Raw genomic sequence first — 14,100 nt, 5'->3', positions numbered from 1 at the left:
TTCTGTGATTATAGCGCATTCCTTACGCATAGTATTTAGTTGTCTTTATTGCAATGTGCGTGTTTATGCAGAATCCTAGGTCTTCAGGTGTGTTTAGTATCACAGCCTCTCATATGGGATGCTGGGCCTTGCTGTGCTGTCCCTTAAGGTTGCTAAATGAGTCTGGAAAGCGCTTTCCTGCAAGGTCAGTGGTGAGTCATGAAGTTGAATGCAGACCACTTGGTCTGTGCTGGAATAGTTTGCTACTGTGTCATCATTACATCGGGATGTCAAGGTCAGACTTTTTAAAAGCTTCCGCAAGAACCCCCCCCCCCCCCCCCCCCCCAAATGTATTTGTAGATCGCGACCTTTTTAGTATCAAACCATTACTTTAAATCTTCTTTATGTGTGTCAACATGGCAGTGACTCTCCCCGCATTTGATCCCGCTGCAAAAGTCATCCAAACAAAGCCACACAGCAGGTCACATATTGAAAGTGTGCAATGAGGGTGTAAAAAGCAAAACAGATCAAATTCTTGTCCAATGTAAACGTATCCAGGGCAGGGTGATGTCTGATAAAATAGATCAAAATTACATTGACTTTTATAGCCCAGTGAAAACATAGCCCAAACGTATGCCATTTGGCGGAGAGCAGCTCGTAATATGTCCAAGAATTGTTACCATCTGGCTTGACTGCAGGGAATGCTCCTCTATTAAAAAAAAAAAACCTCAAAGACGGAATGATACAAGCGAAATGCAGCGTTCATAACGAGGTATGCTTTTAATGGATGCCCATCTTGACGATAAATCTCGCTATTTAGAGGAAATAAAAGTTCACATTCATTGATCAGACATTTGATCACAGCATTTTGGGGACTTTACGGCTTCCTGTTGTATGCAGCTCCTTAATTTGCTATCAGATGAAAGGAGGAATGTTGTGTATGACTAACATTGCTACTTTAGCATTTAAAAAATATATTTCACGTGTTTGTCTTTTCTAAAAATTGGGAAATTAACTAAATTTGTGCATTTTGCATGTTTGGAATTGAGAAAAAAATATTCCCAATGGCTCATTACATCGACTTAGAAGCAACATGACTCACAACTTGAGTTACATCCAAAATGTTTGGCTACAAGTGTATACTACATTTCCCTGGTTAAGCACTATAAAAAACAAACAAACACTCGGACAAGATGGGGAAAAAAAATGTTCTTCATATCATAAGCCAGTTTTTGTCTTCTGGGCTACACTGTTCTAATTGTCCTCCTGTACACAGTTTCAGTGGCTATTACGTTATTATGAGATTACTGTGTCAATGCGTTTAGAATTGTGACAATTACAGTAAGTAGTGGAGTACCTTTCAGCTGTAAAAGGGTTCTTTGTGTACCATGTTGCGGGATATTTCTATGGCTTGTCATAGTTTGAAAGCGGAAGCACGGAGACAAATAAAATCATATATGCTGTGTGTGTGTAGTTCTGTGGCATATATGAAACATGAGTCCATGTTTAGCAGTGTGAACCATGGGGGAGACTGAATGGGGTTGGGGGGCTCCTTGACCTGTCACTATTGATGATGTGTGCATGTGAGTGAGCACGAGAGTGTGTGAGAATCCGGCAGACATCAACAGGGGGACCGCCACCCCCCCCTCCACAACTGACGCCGATATCCTCTCATGCCACCACCGCCACCCCTCCCTGTGCCTCCTCTCCTCCCTTCTCCTGGCGCCCTGGTTTGAGAGAGAAAGCTGTTGTTAATAAAAAGTTTTCAAAGAATGGGATGAAAAGGGAGGTGAAATTGAGCGGCCCTGGCTGTATTATTTCTTCTCTGTATGGGTTCTGGCCTCTCGCGGTCTCTCCGACGCTCTCGGACCAGGAGGGGGTCGCTGGCTCAGTGACCATTACTGCCCCGGGGCCAAAGCAAATGATTTGCCTCTCTGAGGCTTCAAAGGGGAGCAATTACACTTAAGTAACCAAATGAATAGATAGCCCAGCTTGGCAGCAGTTTGGGGGAAACAGTGGAGGCCTTTGAGGGGAGAGGCACCACACCTCAGCGGTAATATGTAACAGCTCGCATACACGTTGAGAAAAACAGAAGAAAATAAACAAGACAATATTAAGCCCCTCATTTCAGAGGACCGAAAAGAGGTGCTGACATCGACCCAGACAAGGACTTCCGCACTTATACACTGACTGCTACAGTTCGTACTTTGACTGGAGTGAGTGCGTACTAGTGTGAGTGCACTCAAAGCCTTAAGAGTGGAAGTGCAGGAATTGAAACACAGTCACTAATAAAATCAACCAGTGTCTCATGCACAAAAAGTGAAACCTTCAACTACTTGTGCTTTGGAAACAATTTTTAGTAAGGGGTGGGGTTCATTGTCACCATCATAAACCATTTATGTTTGAAGTGACATTTAATCCTGACAAGTTCTCTTCCGCTTTCGCTCCAAACTACGATTTTCTTCAAGCGAAAAACACAAGAACATCATATTAAATATTATTTTATTATATTATTGTACCTTCTTAAATAATCTTCATTGATTTTCTGCTTGTAATATTATGAATTTATTCCCATAATGTTTGGACTTTATTCATAGAACTTCCCCCAACCTATTTTCTTTAATACAACCTGCTTTTGTTTCTCATAGGATGACTCATATTGTGATTTTTTTTCTTTGATGTTTTAACTTGATGGTGTTAAAATTAGATTATATTTTCTCATAATATTACAAATTTATTCTCATAAAAAAGCAATTTTTCTCACTAGAATAACATTTTAATATTTTGACTTAATGCTCTGGAACTTACAACTGTTTTTTTTTTACATTTCTGCAATTATTGTTTTTTAATTTTTCAAATATTTAAACTTTCTTTACGAGTTCATTCCCATAATATTTTTAATTTTTTATTTATTTTATATCTTTTTTTAACAATTAAAACTTTATTTTATTTTATTTGTTTCTCATAATATGACTTTTTTCCCCAACATTTCAACTTAATGCTACTAACATGCTGATATTGTTCCTCATAATATTATCCTCTTAAAATTCTGATATTTTGTTAGATTACAACTTATTTCTCTCAATATTATTGCTTTACATGGATAATGTGCTTATGTGTGTTGGAGCAGTAAGTTGGTGGAATTTACAGATTTTGAGTGTCTGTGCCCCTGTGCAAAAACTTCCTGTTAGTTGCATCAGATTGTGTTTAGGACACTTGTTTCGTTATGGATGCTTCAACCTGGAAAAGACCAGAAGAAGTCATGCGTCAGTGACCATGACACAAGATATAAATCATCGTCTTCTCGGTTATAACACCATGAAAAACATTACTTGTTGAGATGTTGAGAGCCGACGCTCTATCTACAGCTTGTGTGAGGCACACACACACACACACACACACACACAATGTCAGACTTGAAAAAGGGCTTTATTGAGTGGAGTGGAGACTGGGAGTTGGTTAGGGGAGCTCACCTGCAGAGAGGAGTCTATAGCTGCATGGAAGGCTCAACAGCTGCCAGGGTTGTAAGTCTAGGCACCTAGCAGAGCCACAGAATGGGAAATGCAAGGCCCTCTTTCAATGCACTGCCACTTAGTAACAGAAGGCATGTGCCAAACTTGCAGAATGAGAATGCAAACTCCCCCTTCAGAGTTCACTAAATATCAGCAGTGACTCTCTTTTTATCTCCTTCCTCCGCTCTTTCTCTTCGCTCCCCCCTACTTTACTCTATTATAATTCCTCCATAAAAGAACAATGGATGACTGAAAGACCCCCGAACCACAGAGATATACCAACAATCGGTGGGGTAGTGAGAAAAGGGGGGTCCCGGCTGAAGTGTGGAAGCCATCAATTATTGAAGGCCTAAAGTTAACATCCCAGCAGGATATGTGCATTAGAATGCAGATATAGGCAGGCCATGGGCAGCAGATGCCAAGCGGAGCGGTCAAAAGAGCACCCAGAGCTCATGAGAGGACATATGCTATGTGGGAGACTCTCACCGCAACACTTGCAAGAAACTGCAGAACACAAGAGTTATGTCTTCAACGACATCTTACGCCTGAGATAATGGACCACGTTCCAAAGCGTCAGGCATGAGTGGAGATATTGCCGAGGATGCAGGTTCAGGGAAGTGTAACAAGTGGACCCTCCAGGTCCAAAACGCACCGTGATTCCTCCGTGTCAGTGTGTCCTAACAGGATTTTCTTCTCTTACCACATCTTCTATTCTGCACGCTCAGCAAGACTCAGCCCTCTGGGCTTCCTCACACTGCTAATTTACACCAGCCTGCAGGCTACCTTCACAGCCAGAACAGTGCAATTGTATTTTCAGGCTCATTAAGCAATAGCACAAAAAAGAGAAGCTCTTACCCCCCATCTACTTTCCCGTCCATGCCTTGTTCAGCAGGAAAGGAAGGGGAGTGTGGAGGATATCGAGGAGTTAAAGAAATGGAGCTAAATTATGCTTTGGAGGCTACACCGGGTTGTTTGTGTTTACTGTTGCAGAGGAGGAGGAGGAGGAGGAGGAGGGTGGCTACTCCCAGTTTTCGGGGGAACCAATACGCTGCTCCGTAGTCTAAGAGTCCCATTCAGGATCAACCCGTGCTTGTTTATTTGAAAGAGACTCCACTTTTTAACTTCCCACCCTCCCCATTGTTCCCCTTCACATGGAGAACACTTTGAAATTGTAATCTCAAGAATCTCAAACGCACACATTTGTTTTGACTTTTTTGGGGTCTGCAACATTGTTGCTATAAGACAAACGCTCATATCAGTATATACAGTGGAAACTCTTTTGGTTAAAGTTGAAAATTTCACAATTTTACATTTTATAATCATAAAACTCTTGTTTGCATCTTATTAGCTAGTAAACAAAATGGCAACAGGAACGGGAAGTTGTGTTGCCGGTCTATGATGTCATCAACAGAAGACTCGAAAAAATTATCACACAAAACATGTTTTTTTTTATAGTTTTGTAATTCTACTTTTACTTAAAACAATTCTAAATGCGTCCGAGTGGTTAGTGCGCAGGCCACACAGCTAGGACATCCGAGTTTGATTCCACCCTTGGCCATCTTTGTGTGGAGTTTGCATGTTCTCCCCGTGCATGTGTGGGTTTTCTCCAAGTCCTCTGGTTTCCTCCCACATTCCAAAAACATGCTAGGTTAATTGGCGACTCCAAATTGTCCATAGGTATGAATGTGAGTGTGAATGGTTGTTTGTCTATATGTGCCCTGTGATTGGCTGGCGACCAGTCCAGGGTGTACCCCGCCTCTCGCCCAAAGACAGCTGGGTTAGGCTACAGCAAAATGCTTTTTTTGTTTTTCACCTGGAAGGCAAGGAATGTGTCCAAGTTCTGTTGTCTTGGCTCTGGCGCTGGTCAGGGGTTGGGCTGCACAGTAGAGGGGTTTATGCAGCTTTCAGCCTGACAATACATGGCAATACTTCACTCACTTAACCCTTTATCTTCCAACACATGCCACCGATTTCACTTAGATGATTCAGATTGTCAAACTGTATCTTACCAGAAAGTGCAAAATTTTTCTCTTGGAAAACTTCTGGAACCATTTTTGTAGTTCAAGATTTACCATAGTTTAAAACCAGCTTTGATGTCAAAGATTTTTTTTTAATATGATAACGGGCCATCCAAGTTTGATCTCAAGTAGTGAGTGTATGACATGATGTTGGGATTATTGTGATTCATATTTGACTTCCTTCTCCAGAGCCAAAGAAGGAATATCAGCAATAAATGCTTCATTTAAACCAGATGAAGTTGATATATTTATGTAACTTCCTCCTGTCAAATCATGAATTAATGAAGTAAGAAAAAAAGAGTTATATTAGTTGAACATTAGCTGGCCATTCTGATTTTATTGTGTAACAACCGAAACAATAAGAGCTAGCGTCTACCAAATTGGTTATCAGACCACAGTTATTTGGTTGTTGGTTTTGACCGTGTTGAGATTTTAGCTGCAAAAATGAAAATTGATGCTGCTGCCATTTTTGTTTCTCTCACAGACATATGACATCGTAGGCTTGGACCCGGGGAGCAAATGAAAATTGTGCCGACATTCCTCGGTTTGTGAATATGACCGCAGTAAAACCTGCAATCCTCAACCTAATTGGCCCCCTCTCATTGTTTCTGAGGAAGAGAGCAGAGAATGGAATACAAATCAACAATGTATGTTGACTTCGGGAGAAACCATTTGCAAAAAAAAAAAAACTATTTTGCTGAGGCTCAACTCGACAGGCGCAATTCCTTATTACAATTAAAAGTGCATTCTCCCACATTAAGATTAAGCTAAATTGCTACAGCCCAGGAAAAAGAGGCCCTGATGAAGACAGGCAAAAATATTTCACATTTCTGAGGAAGTGGCTTTGGCAGAAAATGTCAGAACCAGACTGACTTGAATACATTCTCATGTAAGGTCAAGATAAATACCACACTCTTGTGCAACCGAATTTGAGCTCCTTTTCCTCCTCTTGTGAAAAGGTGGAGACCAAAAATTTCAATGAAATGAGACATTTATAACATGAAAACTTACATTTCCCAAGTGTAATATTAATGATAAATACCACGCTTCATTTAAGCTCATTTTTGCCTCATTGTGATGAGGTGGGGACCAAACATTTCAATAAAATTTGACATTTTTGGTATGAAAACTTAATATATGACGATTATTATCTTTGCTGTGGTGTAACTGCACTAAATCACGCTAATACATGCTATGCAAAGTTACACAATCACAGTAATTAATACATTTTCAAAGAATATATTGTGCCTTATATATATATGCCTTTCAATGATATTAATAGCCACATTGTTATTTGTGTAAAGGCCGTTTCTAATCGTATCTTGTATAGGATAACATTAGATTACCTAAGGTGGTGACCGGTGAGTGTTTATTGTAAAAGGCCTTTGTATGTCATGCACTTGAAAGCATTTGCATTCATGGTGCCAGCTGAAGGGAACATGCTTCCCATCATGCTTGAACTGACCTTGCAGGATAAATCTGCTTTCAAACTCACTAACATCTTCTGACATGACATTCCCTTGGCAGCTCGCTGTTTTGGAAATGTATTTTGGGAGTGAAGCTACAGCTGAAGGCAAGCGACTAAACTATAGGGGAGGAGGAAGAAATTGTATTATTAGGTGTACCAGCATCAGATGAAACTCTGTATGAGTCTTCTCGCAGATAGAGGGGCGCCTACATGGGATGTAAACCCAAACCATGTGGGTAACAAGAGGCCCCCGGTATATGCGAGGAGACAAGGAGGCTGACTTTTTTTTTCTCAGAGAGGAAATGAAGCAAAGCGACTTAGCATCAGGATTTACTCATGTTGAGTCAGCATCTAAAAGCTATATTCACTTTGCTTGATAAGAGGTATATGTCACCGTGGGGGGGGGGGGGGGGGGGCACTTTAAGTTCTTTGTATGATCGCCGTATTCTTTGAAGCAGTTTCTAAACAAACACAGCATTTACAGTATGAGTCCAAAGTGTGGCAGTAATCTGTTGTTATTGGGCTCTTGTATTGTTTACAAGTGGAACAATCCGGACATAAAAGAATTCTGCAGTCAGTTTTAAAAATGTACTTACTAAACACAACAAGCTACTTTTATTGTTCTACCTTTTTTGAATTTGCAGTTTACAAATTATAAGACTCGGAAATATAATAAAAAAGAGAGTTTGCAAAGACAATATTGCCAATTTGACTAATTTTATATTTTACGTTATTGTGAGTCATGTTAATATTATTGTGTCTTTGCACATTTTTGGGGGGGCAGGTGGGGTGATTTAACTCAAAAAGTTAAATTAAATCTATGACTACACCTGCACAATTCGACACTCTGAAAATGAGTATAGAGAAGCACAGCTTATTTATGCCAGCCCTTGAAAAAAAAATGAGTGTTTCTATTGCAGACATGTGAGAGTATTACAATGCATTATGCAAATAGGAAAACAGATATTCTGCAAAGAAACAACTCAAACATATTCCCAACCCTTCTCCATCTCTGCTGATTATCGCTTCACTTTCTATTATATATGTATATACATATAAAAAACAAAAAAACAAAACAAAGTATGAAAGCCCCCAATGTTTTGCAGCCCTTTCTACCTCCCTTCACTGTATAAAAACGTGTTTATGCTGTTTTTAACTGACTCATGCTTGAACATTGCCCTTTCTTCAGGTCTGAGTATGAGTTTTCCCACTTCCCGAGTTTTTTTTAATGTTGCATAAATAAAGAGATCAAAGATAAAGAAAGGAATATGTCAATAAATAAATACAAAAGTAAAAACTGACAGAAACATACATTATTTATAAATACATGTGCAGGATATAGTGTCATTTAGCAATAATCTGTGACATAATGATATAAATTCAGCCGTGTTACTATTTCATGTTATCTTCACAAAATGTATTTCTGGAACAATAGTTACCGCCATTAAGGTTCTGAAATGAATGACTAACTAAATCAATAGTTTCAACACTGACTATCCGTATATCCAGTCTCCATGCAGTGCCCAATGCTATACTTGGAGGACAATTGTTGAAGTGGAGCTGCACGTATATAGTTTTTTTTTTTTCCCTCCCTGAGGTATCTCTTCCTTTGAGACCCAGCCGAGCCTGGCGCCTGCATAACACAACTTGTCTGGCTTATTAAATAGTCGGAGCTGGGAGAAAAAGAAAGGGCCTGTTGCTTCTCAGCCGAGGCCATTGTGAAGGCAGAAAGGATGGTGACAGGCCTTTAATTGCTGTGATGCTGCGTGTTTGACCCAATCGGTGCACCTCATCACTCTCACAGACGCGTTTAAGTTGGTTTTCACTTTAAAAGGGAGCTTTATTTACTCAACTTGACCAAACCAAAACATTTTATTGCCACAGTGGGCACCTGATGCTATTCACTTATGCAGTTTTTTTGATGGCTTTGATATAGACGCTAGACATGATTGTGTTCAGTTGTTACTCAGCTTACAATAGAACAGTGGTGCTGATGGGGGCTCCAAAACTTTTCCACTGAGGGGCCATCACAGTGAGATTTTACATGTTTTAAACAGGCTAAAATCAACCCATGTATATGTTAGTTATAGCATAGATAAATTATGTAACAAGTGCCAGTCTGTGTAGCTGTGTGACACCTTAAGAGTCGCACTAATGCGTGCAAATTTTTTCCAGCGAGAGCCGCATATAGAAAGAATTAAGGATGATGAGGCCACTTTGATACATTTTAAAGATGCTAAAACCAATCCAGTGTAGGTCATGCTTAGCTATTTAAACAAAAAACATCAACATCTTAGCTTTGTGTTTTGCTGACTAAGCAGATCACTGTAATATCTAATAATATATCTCGATAATAATAAATACATTGCTTTTTTTGAATATGCCAGGGCCAATAAAAAATGAGCTGTCTGCCAAAAAATATCCCCCGGGCTGCACTTTGGTCACCTCTGTTCTAGAGAGTCCTGCCCACTGGTTAATTACGCTAAAATTGGTTCAAGCTACTTTGTGAGGGGTATGAATGGCCTCTCGCAGCATGGGGTCTGTATGATGAACTACTCCTTCCTTTCAAAGGCCTCTTGATGTTTCCTTAGAAGGCTGTGGGCCAATCAAAACCGCGCTTTGACCCCCCCAAATTACCAAGCTGATTGGTGGGGCCGAGGAGTGGGAACACACCCCTTCCTCTTATAGACGCTGTCCTGTGCGTAAAAGTTAAAGTGTGAGATACGCATCGGTCAGCGAGCGTATCATCCCACTCCATTCCTCGTCGCGGGCCACCAGGAGGTGCATGGCCAAATCGCTATACTTTCTACAATGAATCAAGCACAGGACTCGCCGTCCAAAGACGCTAAAGTGTTTCATCCAAAGGAGGAGACGGAAACCGAGGCACATGGGGACGTGCCGACGACGGAGAAGGCACACGATCACCACAGACGCTTCCTCCCGTTCAGCGTCGAGTCTTTGATTTCCAAGAAGAGCACCTGTCGGACTTCTTTGCCCGCTTGCGACTCGGCTGCGCTTACGCACAATCCCGTCGCGGGGAAGAGCGCGCACTTCTCTCCAAAGACTTTTTACGCAGAGTCCGTTTGCAGCAGCAGCTCTAGCTCCACGGAGGACAGTAGTCCAAACTTTGGCGATAAAGAGCAGAGCACTTGGTTCCAGACGAACTCCTTCTCAACTAACTCTCGTAAGTGAATGCCAATACTACAATACTGTCAATAATAACAACGACACGTTGGTACAAATACGCATATAGCCCCCAAAATGGCTCCAACACTTATAACGCACTTTGGTGTTGCGTTTCAGCAAAACACACATTTATTCACTTGCTCTCAAAATGTATACAAACACATATAGGCTCATTGTTTTGAATTGACTGTATTTTCACATTAAATCATGAAATAATTGCCTTTGTTTCAAAGGTAGCTCAAGTCCAACTCAGTGTACTTTACGGAAACACAAAAACAACAGGAAACCTCGCACGCCCTTCACTACCTCTCAGCTGCTGGCCCTGGAGCGTAAGTTCCGTCAGAAGCAGTACCTCTCCATCGCCGAGAGAGCCGAGTTCTCCAGCTCCCTCAACCTGACGGAGACCCAGGTGAAGATCTGGTTCCAGAACCGCAGAGCCAAGGCCAAGAGACTGCAGGAAGCCGAGCTGGAAAAGTTTAAACTGGCCTCCAAGCCAGTCCTGTCCGCCTTCGCCTTGCCTTTCCCCCTCAATGCGCACATGCAGGGCTCTCCGGCATGGGCACCCTCAAACCCCTTCCCCAGGCCCAGTCTGCCGGTCCCAGGACTATTTGGTGGACCTGTCACTTACGGGATGTACTATTTGTCTTAGTATTACTGTGTGCATTCATAAGAAACATGTTTTCTGGACGTGGTTGCAAAACACTTAAATGCACAATAAGTCCTTTCCAAATTGGAAAAGACTTGTTATTTTTATACTTTGAAGTATGATGAATGTTCTTACCTCGAAAACAGAAAATAATATCTTATAGCATTCTGCAGGATTAAAAAAAAAGTCATACTTGTTTTACTTTGGATTCACAATCTTGAAATACGAATATTAAAGTCAGGTTATTTATCAGCTGCAATAAAAAGCAAGTATCGTGTCTTAAAGTGTTTCTTCTCACCAGCAACAGTTTTCTTGCCAGCAAATTTCTATCATATAAATCAGACTCGTGACTTTCACATTGTGGCCTTTTATTGGGACGATAAATAAAGTTTTAAGGGGTTTTGTAAGTAAGTAAAAAGGGTAGCGTAAAGTCCTGCAATTTCACAGCAGGAAATGTGTATTTATTGAATATCATTTCTATTTGTACTGTGTACACCTCTCTATGAAATCTATAGTAATGTGTAAATAAACGTATAAATCTGAATCTGTTTTGTGTTTTAATATTATTGCATAATTTTATCATATATATTCCTGTTCAGGGGCTGGACTTTGATTCGCCTTAAATTGATTTTCAAAGCAATAGACAACACATGTCAGCTTTTGAACCATTAGTAAATTATAAATTGTATGCAAATCATCTATTAGCTACAGTATTTGCACACTTTGCCTTTAAAAATGTGCATCTTTCTCATAGACAAAATCTTTAGACACATAAATTAGAGCAAGATGATGTTGAAATTATATAAAAACAGATTTTTTAAGACCAGAATATATTTTTAAAATGTACGTATATCATTCATACTTATAATTGTATTGCAATAATTCTATATATTTTCCCACACTTGTTAGAAACACCGCAAGAAAATCACACGTAGCAATAAAACTGATACGTCCATGTCGTAGTGCAATTGACAATATTCAACAGCATAAACAATATCTGAATATGGAATTGGCATTGCCCAGTGGTATTAACATTTTAATATACACAGTAATTCATAACAAAGTACTGTAATATACCGATTCATGTAATGCTTATTCTGGTTCATAAACTCGAGTTTAAATTTGCAAAAACACATCATCTGCAAGGTCTTCTTGCTGTGTGTTGGTGAGAACGCTGTGTTGTAGTTGCTCCATCTGGCCAGCAGAGGCCGATAGCTCATTCATTGTAGACCTGCTTCGTTATTAGAAGAAGCACTTCCGCTTTTCGGTTGTCAGACTCTTGGGCGAAGCGAGGTAAGTGCACAACATCTAATGAATGGAATAGTGATATTTCATTTAAACAGAGAGTGTGTCTGTAAATGTAACTGTTGAATTCTCGTAGGTGATAAACCTGAGGTCATAGTGAGTTGTTCTTGGCGGAATCCTAGACTTTAGAAAAGGTCTTCTCTGACCTTGGCTTGTAAGCTAACAGTGCTAGCTAGCTTCCAGTTAGTTTTGCACCGAATTTCAATTTCACGTCAAGGACGACGTTTGAAATGTGGTATGGATGTAAATGTACTAATTGTTTATTTAGAATCGTAGGTTTCCAAAATGCTATAGGACCGCATCTGTCGCTATTCTGGCATGCTAATATATAATAGCTCGTTGGCGTAGTATTTTGACGAACACACTTGTGCTGAACCACTGCAACTCTGAATGGAGCATCGTAAAGTGCACATTGTGAGCGTTAAACTCTAAGCGTGATGGTCAAATTTATACTTTTTAACAATATTGTCACATTTTTGAAAGAAAAAAACACAGCAATGAACAAAGGCAAGCAACCCCCCTCAAAAGAAATCCCACAATGTACATCACACAATTATATGTACATATATGTACATTCACTGTAACTGGCCTGAAAGGCTTTTGACATTTCTTGTATCTTTTCAGATTTTCAGGATGGCAAGCCGCCGTTTTGCTGTGAAGGCCCTTGACTGGGCGGCATTTGCTGAGCGTATCCCACCCAACCAGAGGGGCATGTTCAATGCCTTGAAGACCCGCAGTGATGCCATTGCAGCAAAGTTAGCTATACACCAACAAAAACCTTGGCATACACCTCATCATGATAGGCAGATGAACATGGCTTTCGTTTCTTGTAAAGGTTTAAATTACAACTTATGTAAATGTTGTTAACTAACTAATCGGGTAACTTGGACTGTATGTGATGCATACACACAATGATTGTTTGCATTACTTCTAAGCATAGATAGTTTTTATGTTTGTGCAAACACTCCTCACAAATATTTTTACCATGAATCTTATGACTAATTCCCATGCCTCTCCTTGACAACAAACACATATGTTTGTAAAAATGCCCACATTGATATTGTCATTTGAATTTATTCCCAGACTGTCCTCACTGCCAGAGTCTCCACCTGCCGTTGACTGGAGCTACTACAGGAGCACTGTGGCCAAAGCGGGGCTGGTTGATGAGTTTGAAAAGAAGGTACAAGGACTTGTTTTCTTGTCTGCAACCATTGAACCTAGCTGTGTTATTATAACAGTTCATTGTGCTATTTTTTAAACAGTTCAAAGCTTTGCAGATCCCTGCACCTGTTGATACAGAGACAAGCGCTATCAATGCCCAGGAGGTCAAAGCTGTAAGTTTTTACATCAAAAGATGCATGCACTAAAAATCTACTTACTCTATTAGAAAAGGTGTTTTTAGTAATTACGATAAAAGTGTGAGTTGCGGGTTCCTACAATTGAGAAAACTGTACAACTAAAAGCATCGAGTTTGATTAATGTTCCAAGATTGTTCCAAGTTATGTGACATGCTCTTGTTTTCTCATCATTTCCAATTATTTGACTCTGCCAGAATGCAGATGCCACAGCATATGTGGAAAGCTCAAAGGCCCGTGTCGCTGAGTATGAGAAAGAGGTGAGAATAGTTGGCTTTCCTGCCAAAATCCATAAATAGTGTCATGAATAAATCCTTCGGATCTAATCCAACTATTCTTCATGTCTCTCATGTGCTCACAGTTGGAAAAGTTTAACAATATGATCCCCTTCGACCAGATGACGATTGAAGATCTCAATAAAGTCTTCCCTGAGACTAAGTTGGACATGGTCAAATATCCATATTGGCCCCACAAGCCCATTGCTGACCTGTAATTCTATAAGATACTCACCTCACATTAAAAACATATTTTAAATGAAACAAAATGAGTATTATTGTTTGTGTGTGCTTGTGTATAATTTGTATATAGGAAATATAAGTCAAATAGAGTAAAGATGTGACCTTGACTTTCA

The 14,100-nt window shown here is 40.1% G+C and overlaps 2 protein-coding genes across 2 annotated transcripts; both read left to right on the top strand.

The window, feature by feature from the left end:
- The first annotated feature begins 9,691 nt into the window (after positions 1-9,691).
- On the top strand, positions 9,692-11,300 carry LOC131133928 (homeobox protein MSX-2-like). The gene is made up of 2 exons (XM_058078973.2): positions 9,692-10,161; positions 10,397-11,300. Exons 1-2 carry the CDS (start codon positions 9,789-9,791, stop codon positions 10,810-10,812), a joined length of 789 nt encoding a protein of 262 aa, XP_057934956.2. The 5' UTR covers positions 9,692-9,788; the 3' UTR covers positions 10,813-11,300.
- A 679-nt stretch (positions 11,301-11,979) lies between these two features.
- Positions 11,980-14,013, top strand: atp5pd (ATP synthase peripheral stalk subunit d). Its single transcript, XM_058078665.2, has 6 exons — positions 11,980-12,102; positions 12,739-12,869; positions 13,198-13,294; positions 13,377-13,448; positions 13,667-13,729; positions 13,831-14,013. The coding sequence occupies exons 2-6, from the start codon at positions 12,748-12,750 to the stop codon at positions 13,960-13,962; spliced, it is 486 nt and encodes a 161-aa protein (XP_057934648.2). The 5' UTR covers positions 11,980-12,102; positions 12,739-12,747; the 3' UTR covers positions 13,963-14,013.
- Positions 14,014-14,100: the final 87 nt, after the last annotated feature.

Source organism: Doryrhamphus excisus, linkage group LG9, assembly GCF_037039965.1.
Source record: "Doryrhamphus excisus strain RoL-2023G ecotype Guam linkage group LG9, RoL_Dexc_Guam_v1.1, whole genome shotgun sequence".
In the NCBI taxonomy this organism is placed as follows: domain Eukaryota; kingdom Metazoa; phylum Chordata; class Actinopteri; order Syngnathiformes; family Syngnathidae; genus Doryrhamphus; species Doryrhamphus excisus.
Note: the sequence above shows the minus strand (reverse complement) of the source record. Positions and strands in the feature narration are given on the sequence as shown.

Excerpts from the sequence above, each read along its gene's own strand:
- LOC131133928 (XM_058078973.2), top strand. The coding sequence starts at position 9,789 with ATGAATCAAGCACAGGACTCGCCGTCCAAAGACGCTAAAGTGTTTCAT. Across the intron at positions 10,162-10,396 it reads CTCCTTCTCAACTAACTCTC|GTAGCTCAAGTCCAACTCAG; the intron begins GTAAGTGAATGC and ends TTTGTTTCAAAG.
- atp5pd (XM_058078665.2), top strand. The coding sequence starts at position 12,748 with ATGGCAAGCCGCCGTTTTGCTGTGAAGGCCCTTGACTGGGCGGCATTT. Across the intron at positions 12,870-13,197 it reads AGTGATGCCATTGCAGCAAA|ACTGTCCTCACTGCCAGAGT; the intron begins GTTAGCTATACA and ends ATTTATTCCCAG. Across the intron at positions 13,449-13,666 it reads ATGCCCAGGAGGTCAAAGCT|AATGCAGATGCCACAGCATA; the intron begins GTAAGTTTTTAC and ends TGACTCTGCCAG.